The sequence below is a fragment of the Ceratotherium simum genome, chromosome 9 (assembly GCF_057802395.1).
Source record: "Ceratotherium simum simum isolate JZ-2026a chromosome 9, ASM5780239v1, whole genome shotgun sequence".
Lineage (NCBI taxonomy): Eukaryota > Metazoa > Chordata > Mammalia > Perissodactyla > Rhinocerotidae > Ceratotherium > Ceratotherium simum.
The window spans coordinates 78,142,481-78,158,645 of record NC_141908.1 but is presented as its reverse complement, the minus strand read 5'-3'; the positions used below and the strand labels follow the sequence as shown (position 1 = coordinate 78,158,645).

General features: G+C 51.4%; 1 protein-coding gene across 1 annotated transcript; it reads right to left on the bottom strand.

The window, feature by feature from the left end:
• Positions 1 to 262: 262 nt before the first annotated feature.
• Positions 263 to 4,830, bottom strand: FZD7 (frizzled class receptor 7). The gene has a single exon (XM_004426869.2). The coding sequence runs from the start codon at positions 4,088 to 4,090 to the stop codon at positions 2,366 to 2,368; it is 1,725 nt and encodes a 574-aa protein (XP_004426926.2). The 5' UTR covers positions 4,091 to 4,830; the 3' UTR covers positions 263 to 2,365.
• Positions 4,831 to 16,165: the final 11,335 nt, after the last annotated feature.

The window sequence follows — 16,165 nt, the reverse complement described above, 5'->3', positions numbered from 1 at the left end:
AAAGCTGGATGTGAAAAGGCTTATGGGCGTGTGTGGGGGGGTGCTGTGCAGGGATGCAGGGAGCAGCAACAACAGAAAACAAATTAATGGACAGTCAAGGCATTCATTACACTCTGTATTTTAAAAGGCAAGGATAAACGACCTCAATAATATATAACACCTTCCTTCGAATGGGGTCCCTCCATACCTTCTTTCCATAACACAAAGTTCTGCTCTTCGGCTTAATGACATATAAGGACCGTAAACTAAATAAACATTCACGTTGTATTTAAAAAAAAAATTTATTTGTGATCTGTACATGTGATAAAGTGGGGCTTCCTTGTAGACTTTTAAAGGCAAAAGAAAACAAAAATCCAAAGTAAAAATGTATAAATACAATATATATTTTCTTACAAAAAATGGGAGATTTACAAAATATACATACTGCACTTGTCTCTATTTTACAAATTTCACATGCAAGAGATACAACACAAAAGATGCCAAAAACTGTGTCGTGGGAGTTTTAAAAATCTGACAAATGAGACAGTTTTGGAGGTTTAAGAAACACAAGGTCAATGTTTAATTTAAAAAGCAGCTCCACTCAGCTGAACATTACATTTATAAAGTAACGTGCACTCCTGACAGTACCCTCTATGATTTAAGAACTGTTTAAAACAGCATTTAAAAACTGTTTTGAGAAAAGGGCTAGTGTCGCAAGATTGGAGGGCGGTGTCAAGGGTGGAGTTAAGGTTAGCTCCCAGGCCTCTCCGCTCAGCTTTAGACCATTATGCAAAAGAACCCGAGTTCTATTATAGAAACAAAAGTACATGATTTAACATTAATAAACTTAAGTCATCCAGCACATTTCAAAGAACTCCAGAATTACTTTGAAGTTTAGCTTCTTTTAGTGACTTTCCTTAAAAATGGGGCCCATGGTTTAAACTGTCCTCTTCATTCACTATCATTTCTGCAGGTCACCTCCCCACACAGCCACACAAAGACAGGGTCAGCATACACGTGATGTTTCATAAACTGATTTATGGAACTAAAACAGGACAAAATAGTTCTTTACTTTTTAAAAAATTTAACTTTTCTTTATTATGAGGTTGAAGGCATTATGCTTTTCCTTTTAGCTTGAAGGATTCAAATTTGAGGAAAAAAATTGAGGGAAAACCTAAATACAGGTTTATAGGAAGAAAAAAATAAAAGAGCAAAATTTCCCTGGACGTTTTAACAGAGCCTGTGTTCTGCGTTCATGTGTTCTGAATTAAATTTATTTAAAACAAACACAACAAAACCCCTTGCATTTCCTTTAGCCAAGTCGGAACCTCTGACCGAAAGGGGTGTATGGAAGCACAGTGCCCTTCACGCTTCCTTAAAAAGGAATGTTTCTCTCAACCAAATTAACATCCAAAGGGAAACCTCAGATTTGCGCCACTTAGTCTATAAAAGTTGCTGTCTTCACAGTTCTGCTTTCCACAGGGAGACACTTTTGTTTCCTCTTTTGTCTCTTACAACAAAGACAAGGGGAAAAATGCATTCCTGTTTTGAAAAGCAACAAGTCACTTCTTTTCAGGGTATTAAACCAAATAAAACACCCTTCTTTCTTCCTCCTGCCCTCCCCAGAAAATAAAAATATAGCAGACATACCTACTACTCATTCCCTTTGCCTTACCTGGAAATGTTATCTTCATTTCTTCCGCCTCCTCACATTAGGATTCTAGGAGGGAGGCCTCCCAAGACTTCCAAATGCTTATTTTACAAGACTTGAAAGGATTAACGGAAGGAAAAACAGGCGGGAGGGGCCGGGGAGGGGAGACTGCAATGTCTGACCCTGGAAATTAACCCATCTGGGCTCCAGTTTGGCCCCAGTGAAAAGAGATTATGGTTTGACCACCGCTTGACAAGGCCGCCGCGGGGAGTCCTCCCTCTTCCCGACAAAGAGGCCACGCAGACAGCGCTGTACCTTTCACCCCGGCCTCACGGGAGTGCGGACCGGCCACTTGCCGTGCAGCAGGGGAATCCTCGCAGTCCCGGGTCTGCCCCGGAGCCGGGAGAACGCACGGCAATGTCTGCTGGTCTCAAGCTTCTCGAGAGGCCCACGTCGGCCCGTACCGTACATGATTCACACCATCGTTACCATTATCATCATCATTATCCTGGAAGTCTTTTTGCCAGAAGTCTCTTCACCCAGAGCGTCTCTCCACCCAGGCCTCCTTTGCAAACCCACCCCTCGCCCGCAGTCGACACAGACCCCCTATCTTCCAGGTCACTTCTCATTGGAGGGGGAGCAGGTTACAGAAACGAGCCCCCCACCCGCCGTTTTCCCGGGCGCGCCTCGCCCCGCGCCAGGGCTGGGGAGGTCGGGGTGGGGGAGGGGCGGGGCTCATACCGCAGTCTCCCCCTTGCTGCTGTGGCTGAGTCTCTGGTAGAAGCGGCGCCACGACTGCAGGGTCTTGCCGGACCAGATCCAGAAGCCGGTGGTGATGCCTACGATCATGGTCATCAAGTACTTGATCATGAAGACGGTGAAGTCGGGGCTCATGGGCGGGAAGTGGCCGGGCGGGCAGGGCACCGCGTAGCTCTTGCACGTCTGCAGGAGCCAGGTGCGCTCCCAGTGTTCGCGGAAGGCCTGCTCGTAGAAGTAGCAGGCCAGCACGATGGTGGCCGGCACGGTGTAGAGCACGCTGAAGACGCCGATGCGCACCATGAGCTTCTCCAGTTTCTCTGTCTTGGTGCCGTCGTGCTTCATGATGGTGCGGATGCGGAAGAGCGACACGAAGCCGGCCAGCAGGAAGGACGTGCCGATGAAGAGGTAGACGAACAGAGGCGCCAGCACGAAGCCCCGCAGCGCGTCCACGCTGGACAGGCCCACGTAGCACACTCCGCTGAGCAGGTCTCCGTCCACCTGGCCCATGGCCAGGATGGTGATGGTCTTGACGGCGGGCACCGCCCACGCGGCCAGGTGGAAGTACTGCGAGTTGGCCTCGATGGCTTCGTGGCCCCACTTCATGCCGGCCGCCAGAAACCAGGTGAGAGACAGGATGACCCACCAGATGGAGCTGGCCATGCCGAAGAAGTAGAGCACCATGAAGAGGATGGTGCAGCCCTCCTTCTTGGTGCCCTGCGCCACCGTGCGGTAGCCGTCGTCCGAGAAGCGCTCCACGCACACGGCGCGGTCCTCCAGCAGGAAGCCGGCCACGTGCGCCACGGCCACCATGAAGTAGCAGCCCGACAGGAAGATGATGGGCCGCTCGGGGTAGCTGAAGCGCCGCATGTCCACTAGGTAGGTGAGCACCGTGAAGAGCGTCGAGGCGCAGCACAGCACCGACCACACGCCCACCCAGAGGCGGGCGAAGCGCCTCTCCTCCTCCTTGAAGTACATGAGGCCGTTGGCGCGGCCCGGCTCACACGGGGCGCCGCAGTCGCGCTCGCCCAGGAAGCGGTAGCCCAGGTACGGTGGCACCTTGAGCTGGCGGGGGCACGAGAAGGGGAAGGCGGAGCGGCCCCTGCCGTCGGCGGCCCCCGGGGGCAGCGCGGTGAAGGGCAGGTCGGGCAGGTAGGGCGCGGTGGGGTAGGCGGTGGGGCCGCCGCCCGGGCCCCCGGAGCCATCGGACGTGTTCTGGCCCACGCAGATCTCGCCGGCGCCGTGCACCGGGAAGTTCTCGCAGCGCAGCCGCTCGGGCCACTGGAAGCCGAACTTATTCATGAGCGCCTCGCAGCCCTGGCGGGCCCGCTCGCACAGAGAGCGGCATGGCGGGATGGCCTTATCGAGCACGGTGCACACGGGCGCGTACATGGAGCACAGGAAGAAGCGCAGCTCTGGCGAACACTGCACCTTCACCAGCGGGTAGAACTGGTGCACCTCGAGGCCCGCGTCCTCTTGGTTCGTGTGGCCCAGCAGGTTGGGCAGGATGGTCTGGTTGTAGGCGATGTCCGTGCACAGTGGGATGGAGATGGGCTGGCAGAAGCCGTGGTCCGGCACCGAGATGCCCTTCTCGCCGTGGTACGGCTGCGCCCCGGCGCCCGCGGGCAGCGCGCCCAGCAGCGCGAGCACCAGGGTGCACAGGCCCAGGGGCAGGCGCGACGCGGCCGCGCCGGGGCCCCGCATCGCCGGCCGCGGTGCAGCGACGCTCTCAGCCCGAGGAGCGCGACGAGGCAGCGGGGAGAGGCTTGGATGCGGGGAGGCGCCGCCGCGCCCGGCACATGAGAGTCTCCCCGGCGCCGGGGCCGGGCCGTGGGCGGCGCGGAGCCGGGGGCGCTGCAGCTGGGGTGCTCGCACCGCGGGGGCGCCGCGGCCTCTCCGCCCAGCACTCGCGCGGCCGCCGGGGCCCGACCTCGTCTGCCTGGGCCGGGGGCGCCGAGGGGCCGCCTTCTTCCGCCGCGACGTAACGGTGCGGCTCTTTCCGCGGCGAGGAGCAACAAGCGTCTCCGGTTACCCTTCAAAGTTTTCGCGAGTCCCCCGAGCCGCAGCGCGCACTCACGCGCGCCCCCCGCGCCGAGTCCGCCCCCGGCAGCGAGAGCCCGCGCCGCCGCCTGGAGCCGAGGACGCCGCCTCGGCGGGGCTGCTCCGCCTCCTCGCCTCCAGGCTCCGCGCGCCGCCGCCGCCTCCTTCGCCACTCGCGCTCCTTCTTCAGCCCCGAGAGCTCGGCCCCAAGTTTCAGCCAAACGGCTGATTCTCGCTCCGAGTCCGATCGGCGCCTGGGAGCCCAGAGCTCGGCGACCGCTTTCTGGAAATCCAGTTACGCCGCGTCCAAAGCTGCGAGGCCCCGGTGCCCGCGGCCTGGGCCTGGCCTCAGCCCCGCGCAGCCCCGGCCCGTGGGTGCCGGCGCCGCCGCCGGCCGGAGGGAGCGCAGAGTAACGCCTCGGAGCCGCGCGGCTCGCCAGAAGAAGCGCCGGGCGCGGACGCGCCGGCCGCCCCGCCCCCCGCCCTCCCCCCATTCACAGCCGCCCCGGGGCGGGCCTTCGGCTCCGCGGCGGCCCAATGGCGGCCTTTGTTTTCCGCGCGGCCGCCTCCCGATTGGGCGGGCGTCGGAAGGGGCGGCGGGGGGCCGGGAGGCGGTGTCGGCAGCGCTCTGGGCGGATTCCTGAGGGGGGGCTGGGAGGGAAAGTTGAGAACAACTTTTACCCTGAATTCGCTCTGGGGTGGGGAGCCGGGGGCAAACGCGCCGGAAAGCGCATTTGCCCGAAAGACGTGTTCGTCTTCCGGGACGAGAGCTACACGTTCCTGACGGGAGGGCGCCCCGCGGGGGGCTCCTGCGCGGAGGAGCCGGGAAGCGCGCGGCGTCGCGGCCGCGGGGCACGGGACCCCGAGGCACGTGGGCCCCGCCGGCCTGAGAACGCCGGGCGCGGCGGGCCCGGAATGTGGGCTCGGTGCCGGGCCGGAGGGCGTGCGCCTCGCGGGTCGCTGTTCTCTGCCCAGACGCCACCCGCCCCCGTGAGGCCCCCCCCCCCGCCCCCGGTGGTGGAGGGGGAGCGGCGGAGCCGGCGGAGGCGCAGACCCGGGAGGGCACGGGGGACCCCGGCCCAGGCGAGCCGCCCGGGGCCTCGGGGCCTGGGGAGGCTTGAGTGGGGCTGCGGGAACGCTGAGACCGGGTTGGGGAAAGCTCGTCAAGTGACCGCAGACCCCGTGCCCAGGACGCGGCGCGGTGTGAGGCGCGTCGTCGACGGCCGTGTGCTCCCTGCCTCTGCGGGTGGCCGCTCGGCATGTGGTCGCTGCGGAAGCAGTGATGGGATCCTCTATTTGGAATCTGCGTAGGAAAGTTTTAATGCGTATTACACACCAGGGCATTTGCTAATTAAAGAGTTTTCAGAACACAAAGAGGTTATCCTTGTTCTCGGGGAGCGTTTCCTGGTTGGCGAGCGTTCTTTGTTCCCGGTCCCATCTTCGTCCTGCGCAGGGCGCTCGGGTCCCTCCGGGCGAGGTCAGCAGTTACCGGGGACGCGCCCCTCCCTGGATCCCCGCGCAGAAGAGGGACACGTGGAGAAAGGAAAAATGTCTCTGTCTCTCTCTGTCTCTCTCTCTCACACACACACACACACACACACACACACACACACACACACACACACGGCAATTCTGTGCTTTAAGAAACGTTACTCCGGGCCGAGCCCTTCCGGCGCTGGAGCCCTGAGGGATTTCTGATCAGGTTCCGTGTTTGCAGAAGTTGCTGCCTCTGCTGCCCTGTGAGCTTCTTGTCCGGCAAGAAAAAAACGACTCTGAAATCTAAGACAATTAATTGGTTCCCTTCCATAGGAGACTTTGGCTTCCTCTGTTTTTCTCTTATTTGTTTTCTATTACTCAAGTTTACTGGGAATCTTTCCTTCCTCTTCACGGTTCTTTGTCTTTTCCCACTGCTGTTAATGGGTCTGGAGGGCTGAATCATTTGGGCCAACGTAGGGTGTCAGACTGCTCGCATTCTCCATCCGGACCTCAACGGGAATCCTCGTCTGTTTCCTCCAAAGCATCAGTTTCTCCCTCACACATGGAACCGTATTTTATTTTTTCTTTTGGGGTATCTGCCCTTAAGGTAATCTTCTTCTTAGAACGATCAGTGATATTTGCTTTAGAAATGTTTCATTCTTTCCTAGTATTTTTTTAAGGGCTCCTCTTTTTCTAAGTTATTATTCCTCTTGCCTAACACCAGAGAGCATTGATATTGCTTTGAAAGACGTTGCTTAATGACAATGCTGCTGCTTTGCTTTGTCATTTAAAGTGTGTGTGGTGGGGGGTTGGAAATCTTTTCTTCTCTCCGTGAGCTTCAGGATATCCTCCTTTTCTAAATCAAATTTTCATGCTTATTCATCAGGCCACTGATCTAAGTCATCTTTGCTTATTGAGAGAGAAATAGCAAGCACTGTCATCAAAAAAAGAAAAGAAAAGAAAAGAAAACCAACAGGATAAAATGCTGTGTCTCAAATACAACGAAAACCAGTTCAGTTGATGAGCTTCTACTCTTATAGCCCCAGACAGCTCCCTGACGTTAGGTAATAGGGATAACTATTTAGGAAGAAAAAAAGAGCCCTTAAAAAATACGAGGGACGAATGAAATATTTTTGAAACAATCTACGTATAAGATGCAGAAAATGCATCCCAGATGGCAAGTATCACAGATGGGAGTCCTCTTGCTCTGTCCCAGGCAGACAAGTGCAAAATGCAGAGAAGCAAAGGCCAATTTTTTGTGTTTTGTTTTTTAAGATGATTTTTAAAAAGCCCACTCCAAAATTATTCTGAAAAATAAGAATGTGCTGTTTGTGAGAGGGGTGCGGTAGCTTTCCATGCCTGGCCTGATATAGAATGCTGTGATTTCAAGGAGGTAAGTAATAAAAGGGAGTAGATCAGAAAAGTAAGTTCACAATGTAGGGGGCTAAATAGTCTGTTTTAGGCTGTATGATAAATGTAGTAACATTGGTTCACATTCTGTCCAGGATCAATCTAATTTTCTTTTCCAAGCAACGTCTTCCACACCCGACTCCCAAAGCCACTAACTGGTATCTTCTTTGGAGAGCCAAGGGTGGAAAATTTTGTAACTGTCTGCTGCAAATCTTCCAATTGTCTCTGCCCTTTAAAATAACAAAGGCTTTTGTTTCTTCACCTCATAGTCATATGGTACCGCAGAAAAGTGATACTATTCATTGGCACCAGTTATTTAAATGCTACTTATTTTGGCCAAGTCCCAGGTTTATCTAGTCGAATTACATTCTGATGTCAGGCCAGATTTGAAAATGGCCTGCTTCGTGGTGCCACAATCCTGTGGTTGCAGTGAAACTCCAGCTGCAAGAATCGCTCATGCAGGACCAGAAAGGGCAGTTTGAGCATATACTTCCCTTTCTGGCCTCTCTTATGAGACAGTTTGTGACTTTATAATGTTGAGGACTTGGAATTTCCAGTTGCCTGGTTGCCATTGACTTCGTTTTAGTTTGGGGAGTTGGATCATTCCAAAAATGGGAACATTCTTATCCCTAAAGCGGACTTTCAAGTGTTATGAAAGTTAGAGATGTCTAGATTGAATGAGAGGAGGGCCATGCTGAAATCCTGTTAGGTAAGCCAGGCCCCACCCTGCAGAGGTGATTTGTATGATAGATTCAGTCACTGAATCTCTTTGACCATTATCCTTGTTGGTCGAGGAGGGTTGTATTAGTTATCTATTGTGTCTGGCAGTCAGCAGAGACCTAGGAGGAGAAGCTGCAGGAACAGGACACACAGGGGTAATGAAAGCCCCCAGGGAACCTTCTAGAAGAGTGAGGATGGGAGCTACAGCAGTGGATCCTAAATCTGGTTGGTCATCAGAATCACCTGAGGAGTAAAAAAAAAAATTTTAGGAGCCTGGGCCCCACCTTAGACGTGTTGAGTCAGAATGTCTGGCGTTGGACTTGGGGACTTAATTTTTGAAACCTCACTGGGTGATTCTTTTGAATTTGTCAGGTTTGAGAACTGTTGACCCAGACTTGTAATCCAAAGCATTATACTGTGTCACTGATGCCTTATAGAATGTCTTTTGTTGTTCGTGCTTTTGGGTAGATTCTGACTCCTAGCGCCCATGTGTATAGCAGAGTGGAACCTGGCCAGGTCTTTTCTTGTGCCGTCCTCTCACTTTCCAGCGCTCTATCAGACAATACTCTGCTGCTGTTCATAGGGTTTTACATCAAGTCCTCACTCTACTTGATTACATTTTGAACTGAAGGATGGAATAATGAGAACCATAAGGGAGGATGAGGCGTATGAGGGGTGTGTGTGCGTGTGTGTGTGTGTGTGTGTGTGTGTGTAAGAGAGAGAGGGAGAGAGGTGGTTGGATACATGTCTGGCTGCAGGGTGTGATTCTGGGTTTGGGCCCTTATTTATGGGTCTCAACAAGTTCACAGTGGCTACTCTAAAATGTAACTGCTGCTCCCACAGTTCGTTCACAGCATTTCCTCAGACTAATGTTGCCATCTTTGTACCTTGTACCACGTGACCCCTCACTTCAGACTATTGAGCAGGAATAGGCAAGCATCTGACCCAGCCATGAGGTTGTCTGGAGTGAGACCTCTGTCCAACAGGTGTACCCACTGGATGTTGGGTGGCCACCCAATCAGTCCTTTCACTCGGGGAGCCTGAGTGTAAAATATACTGGCAGACACAGAGAGACATTCAGTGAGAAGGGAACAGGCAGAGACCAGGAAGCAGTAGAAGCTTGGAGGAAGCAAGAGCCATGAGGCAGTGAGGTGAGCAGAGAGAGCAATCAGATGGTGGCAGCAGGAGCTGGAGATGGAGAGAGGAGAGCAGATCCTTTCAGAGTGGAGCCAAAGGAGGAAGGAAGGGAGGGTGGGAGGAAAGCGGGAAGGAGAGGAGAAAAACCTGGTTCAAAAGGAGATGACAAGAAGACAGAACACAAGAGCATTTCCTAGCTCCTTCCCTTGGAATCCTACCTTGCCCGTTAATGAAGCCACCTGACTGCCTGTGTGTTCCTGACAACTAGAGAGAACCTCGCTAACCAGAGTGCCAGGCCTGGAAGAAGGGTGAAAACACAGGTCTCTTCTGCCTGTCTCCAGGGACAGGCCCACAGCTGTAGCAGGCTGACCTCCGAGGATCAGCACCAGCCCAGGAGAGGCATCCATTTGGGGTTGACTAAAGAGGCTCAGTCTTGCAGCCACCTTCGTCTTGCTCAATGGCTTGGATAAGAATTTGAAAAGATACCTCCTAGGACTGCAGTTGACATTGAGTTGACTCAATCGTGTGACTGAACAATTGCAAAAGTGTTGCAATAAAGACCAAGAAGACCTCTTCTCCTGAGTTGTGGAAAATAAATGCTGTAAAGCATATGAAGTCCTTAGCGTGGTGTGGAAGCTGCTAGTTGTACCCCAGTATCTGTTCCTCCCTTCTTCCATGGTAAGGGAGTCCCCAGCCTTTAGCTGGACATATGGCCACTTGGAATAAAGACTCCATATAAAAGCCTCCCTTACGTCCATCCACTAAGTTCTGGCCCGTGGAATGTCGGCAGTAGTGTTGTGTGCAACTTAAAGGGAGCAGGTGTACCGTCCTTCCCCCCCCGCCCCGATGGCTGGAACTCCAGAGGCCCTTGTGGACCGTGCGATGACCTTGGGAAAGGAGAAGAAGTTAGGAGGAGCCTGGGTCCCTCACGCTGTGGCGCACCACACCAACCTGGGATGCACTCCTCCTAGATTTCTCACATAGGAGATCAAAATAAACCTGTCTGTTTAAGGCAACATGACAGGTTTTCTCCTGCCTCTGAGCCAAGCATAATCCTGATTGATCTCATGGTGCCTGCACAGAGTAGGTGCTCATCCAAGGTCAGCTTCTTCACAGCTGTCTTTGCAGGCTCCGCGGCTCCTGGGATGTCCTGGTACTTGCTCCTGTGTTTTAGTGCTTCCCTTACCCACCTGTTCATCTGGAAGGCCCCTGAGTGTAGGAATTGTGTCTTACTTTTCTCCTTTGCCTTTCACAGGTAGGTGTTTGATATGTTGAATCAAATTGTACAATTCATCAGTCAGGTGAAGTTCAGTGAAAATAAAAAACTATAAATTGCAGAGATACAGGATGGCGAAAGACTGGCTGGGAACAAAAGACCTGGGAATCATGATAGACCACAGGCTAGACGGGTCAGCAATGCACTGCCACTGTTTTTACGTTGCATGTAAACTTAGGATGCATGAAGTAAATTAGGTGGCATGAAGGAACCAGTAGGAGGAATAACCCAAATAAGTTAAAAAGGTGATTCTCAGAGAGGGTGGAGGTGGTGGAAGAGATTTAATTTTTTAAAAAAAATCTACTTTAAAAAAACTACTTCCTGGGCCCCACCCCTGGAAAATCTGCTTAAAAGCTCCCCCAGTGCATCTACTATGCAGCCAGGGTAAAAAATAGCTGATGAGATGACAAGATGAAAATATTTTGTTGTTTCACTTGGAAAAATATATGAAGTCCTTTAACTGTCTTCCCAAGTATATGAAAGTTTGTTTTGAGATGGATATGGTGCATTTTCTCTCTCCTGAGGATCAAACACAGGCAAGGCTTCAGTTACCGCCAGGGAAATGAGAAGAATTCTTGGGGTCTTGGTCCAGCCACTGACCCCTTGGCCTCAGACAAGTCGGTTAACCTCTCTGGGCCTGGTTCTTCATCTGTAAAGCCAGGGAACTGGGCTTTGTGGCCTGGCCCAGCTCTGAGAGCCTCGGGGTCTATTTGGGGGTTGTTCCCCTGGGCGGGGACTTCCCTCAGTAGGGGCTTTTTCGTGCATTCTGTGGAAGTTACCCACAGAGCGAGCCAGTCTCTCCCCACTTCCCTATGACTGGCACAGCTGGGGCTCGGCAGCTCGCCGTCCGTGCCCGACGTGTGCAGAGAAGGCACACGCGGTGCCCTGAGTGTGTGCTTAAGGGCCACTTGCCCACCGCTTTTCTTCTCTTTCACATTTCCGCTGAGTCCCCTTTCCAGCTCCCTCTCCCTCCCTCCTCCCTCTTATTGTAAAATAGTGCTTGACACTCTAGAGCCAGGCTCTTCAATAAAGGTGTGGACCAAGTGGTTTGACTTCACTTGATTAAAAACTCTGTGAATGGGAGAGAACACAAACCTCAAAACATTTGCCTTTCAAAGCGAGAAGAGGGGGAAGAGAGAAACTGTTCTACAATCTCGAATTTGCCAGAAGTCAGTTTAAAAGGCCTAAAGAATTCCTAAGCCTTTGTTTACCAAATCTTCCCTCCCCTGGGTCAGAACCTCACTGAAGCTGGGCCTGTGGCTACCTTGGCGGAGAGGCCACCGAAAGGCCAAAACTGGGTGGGAAGGGGCGGAGTGGGAGGTATTTGAATTTTGTTTTTTCCTCTTAATTATCTGGGGCTGCCCTCCAAGAAATCTGCTCTCTTTGCATTGGGAAATTAACTCTTCATCTCCACAAATGAGGGCAATCAACCCATTTACTAAATAAACACAGATCATTGCAGACTGGCTGCCTCTCTTTGTGATTTAATTTGAGATTGGCTTTACCTGAGGGAGGAGCCAAGGAGTGGCTGGGCCCAGGCAACCTGGTGGGGTCCCCAAAGGGAGGTGGCGGGTCAAAGAGGTGGTTAAGAGAGGGCGGAGGGAGCTGCGTGGAGACTAGAAAGGGCTTTGAGATCTCCTTTTCATTAGTAAATCGGAGTCCCTCCCTGGCTTAGGTCTTATCTGAATTTATTTGGGGCCTCCCGTTGTATGGTGTTAATTTTGGCTTTGAAAGTGTGAAGCTGGCTATCACAAGTCTCTGGTACGGGAACAGAGAAGCCCTGTATTTCTTAGCTAACTTGCTCATTAATGTGTTGAGAAATCTCTCCTTGCTTTAATTCCCCTCCTCTGTCACCAGTTACTTTGTTGTTAAGTCATCACAGAAAGTTGTTCAAATCCTGGGTAGTCACACTGCAGCGAGACGCAGCGCCAGGCGCCTGGTGGGTGTGCAATAAGTGACTGAATGAATGCACGAGTGAATAAGATACATCTTCAGTTGAAAATGGTGAAATAAAACCACATGGCCTTCATTCATTTAAAAAAGTTGTATTTAGAGTTTACCATGTGCCAGGCACTGTGCGAAGTGCAGAGGATATAACGCGTCCTTGCCATCATGGAACTCAGTGTCTTGATGAACAAACGAATCTGGTTTTCTGTGATGACCTTGAGTTTGTCTCAGAATTATAATGGGAGTTTGGCCCTGAGCTAGGAGATTTGAAAAGGAGGGCTGAGTTGGAGAATAGTTTGGGGATTTATTTTTCAGAAAGGACACCAGAGTTCAGTAATTCTTCCCCTTCGTTTTACAGATGAGAAAACCAAAGCCCGAGATGGTGGAGTGAATTGTCCAAGGGTTCACAGAAAGAACTAGAATCCACAGTTTTGGGTTCCTAGGCCTGTGCTTTATCCAAGAGCTTTGCATATAATGGCTCAACTTTATTTCTCTTTACTTCCTGCTCCCCTCACGCTGGAAGTGGCGTGTGTGAGCTCCAGAGTGAAGAGGTCCGAGTGACTGGCTGAGTGAGGGCCTCAGGTTGGCTTGTGCCTGGAACATCCACTGGATGCTGGTGAGTGTGGCTGCTCTGCTCAGAGGCCACAGCCTGAGCTGACGCCCCACGGCTGTGCTTTGTCAGGAAGAAACTGGAAGGGGGGTTGCAGAAACCACTGTCAGGGCCAGTGGGACCCCAGAGGCAGGGGGAGGGATCTGGGGCTGTTCCTGGGGCCGTTTGAGCTGGGCAATGGGCTGTTGGCCTGTGGTCTCCAGCAGACTTGTGAAGAGCTGCTACCAAAATGGAGGTGTTTTGAAAACAGCCCAAGAGGTGGGAGAGGAAACATTTAGAGAAGAGATAAACAGAAGAGGCGACAGACTTCTCACTCTAGCAAAAGGGGCTTTGGTTTACCTGTGAAACTCCACTCCTCTTCCCCTAGCCTACAATTTATGAAGCTAGTCCATGGCTCCCAGAGGTTACCCATTGTGTTAAGGCCTTAGTTCTGAGGACCATAGTGGTCTTGCTGTGTCTGAGCACCAGGGTTGATATCCTGACTTAAATTCCAGCTGAACAGTAAGAGAAGGCCAGCTGACGGACTCCAATGTCTGGATTAGTTGGATCATTACTATTTTTTTTGTTGTTGTTGTTTTTTGGTGAGGAAGATTAGCCCTCAGCTAACATCTGTTGCCAATTCTCCTCTTTTTGCTGAGGAAGATTGGCCCTGGGCTAACATCCGTGCCCATCTTCCTCTACTTTATATGTGGGACACCTGCCACAGCATGGCTTGATAAGTGGTGCGTAGATCCACGCCTGGGATCTGAACCGGCAAACCCTGGACCACCAAAGTGGAGTGCGTGAACTTAACCACTATGCCACTGGGACGGCCCCCTTGGATCATTACTATTTTTATTGTCTGTAACATTTATTGAGTGCTTGGCTAGGCTTTGTGCTAAGCCCTTAGCCCGCACTATCTCCTTGATTCTTCATCCTCACAACAGCCCTTTGAGATGGTTACTGTTTATTGGACCCATTTTATAGATGGGGAAACCAAGGTATAGGGAGGTCCAAGATCACACAGATAGTGAGTAGAAGAACGGGACTTTGAACCCAGGTCTTGCTTTGAAGAAAAAAACTTGTGGGAGGAAAGAAGAAAGGGAGTAAGTGGAGCCTGCTCCTAAGTGTGGGAGCTACTTGAGCATCCAACTGTGTCTGGCCTGGAGAAAGTCCCCGAGAGCAGACAGAGTGAGCGTGTGTTTCCCATGGAAGCCTCTAGGAGGACACGTGTCCATCTCCCTCCTCTGTAGCCAGCTGTAGGAGAGGATATCACAAGACCAGGGCATTCACGGGATGCTGGATCACTGTAAGGTGGATAGGATGCGGGGCCTTCCCTATAACCACCTCACATCTCTCACTCTGCTAGGAGGAGCGATAAAGTCGTTTTTCCGTTAAGTATTTTGAAAGCTCTTGTTTTTGGTATAATGGGGACTCCCCTCCCCTTTCTTTGGAGATGCGGTTTGAAATGATGGTTGAGAGCACGGGTTTTGTGGATTTGAATCCTCCTTCAGCAGCTTGTTAGTTGTGTGGCTTTGGACAAGCTGCTTAACGTCTCTGCGGCTCAGTTTCCCCATCTGTAGAACAGCAATCATACGGCACCTGCCTCAGAGGACCGTGAAGATCAGGTGAGAAGACGCGATGGACTGAGTGCCTGGCGTGTTGCAAACGCTCCAGAAAGGATCGTTGTTGTTGTTCTTTAATGGTTTAAAGAGACAATTTGGTCTCCGCAGACAGGGGCTCAAGTTTCTGGTTTCTCAAAAGGCCGCCAGCATCCTCCATGCTAAGTTGAGAATGAAATACTGTAGAAATGGCAGGGCCAGGGGAAAGGCATGCTTCCATCTGAATGCTTCCAGTGAGTTAATAAGCTGAAGAGACGGCCGTTTGAACGTTGCTACCGACCACAGGAGCTACTGAAGAGAAAGCTTTCTTTTCCAAATCTGGATGCCTACAAGCCATAGAAAAAAGATATTTTGGGCATCCCGTGTTTATTTCTACCCATGTCCTTTTTAGGCATAGGGCTTTCAGAACCAAGAACTGTGCTGAGTACAAATGAAAGAAAAAAAGTTATTTTTCATTCCTAGGCAATATGCACATAGAGTTTATCAACATGATCACAGTCTTGAGAGAAGCTGAACTTCTACTGGGAAACAGGGAAAAAATGTTAAGTGGTATATTTCTCACCATGCTTTACATCATTGCCTTATATTATTGTCCTGCCCGTTTCATTTGGGATACAAACCAATTCATCTGCCCTACAGAGCACTTTAAATTTACAGAGCCCACGGAACCCTGCCCAGTTCGGCAAATGGAAGGGTGCGAGACATTTACTTGCTATGCGGCAAGCCCCTGGCAGGCAGCATCCGCATCCATGCCATAGCTGTGTTTCCCAAGAGGCTTTGCACTAGGTAGGTGCCTAATAAATATTTGTGGAACAAATGAGTTGTTGTTTTCTACCTTCCCCTATGCAGCTCAATTTGTTGGTTTAAAAGAATTTTCCTCATTACAATTTCCGAAAGCTTAAACACTAACATTTGTGTTTATGTATGCATGTAAAATAACAATTAATTAGAAAATGCTGTTTCATGTCATAGCTAGTGAAAAGCGGTGGCCTCTCTTTTATGAGTTCTATAAACCAGTAAGAGCTTGGAGCACCCAAAGGCTTAGAACACTATCTTACTGTTTAAAAACCACAGATTCTTTTGATAAATATTAAAAAAAAAAAAACCCTCACAATTGCCCAGAAAGTCCAATGAGTTTTTATCTGCATTTTTTAGAGAGGTTAAATAACTTGCCTAAGATCATAGAGCTAGTAAGTTACAGGGCTGGGGTTTGAACCCAGACGGTCTGGCTCAAGAACTGGAGGCCCGCCTGATCATGCTGACCAAGGTCAGGTGTGTGTGTCGCTGGCCACTGTGCAGTTCTGGCTGGAGAGATCTCACCTCTGCCTGAACTCCAGGGAGAGAGGGGTCTCTTTAAAGGGTTCCCATTCTGTTTCGGCTAGCTTTAATTGTTAGGAAGGCCTTGGTTGTATTGAACTGAAATTTGCCTCTCCAAGGTTTCCATTGATCTTCACAGCGCAAATGTAATCCCTCTTCCACACAACCGCCCTGCAGATCCGGGAGTGCCACCCTCCCCCACGCCTCCTCCTCTGGACTGTTTGTGGGAACACTGGAAATAGGCC

Coding starts and splice junctions, on each gene's coding strand:
- FZD7 (XM_004426869.2), bottom strand. CDS start 4,090: ATGCGGGGCCCCGGCGCGGCCGCGTCGCGCCTGCCCCTGGGCCTGTGC.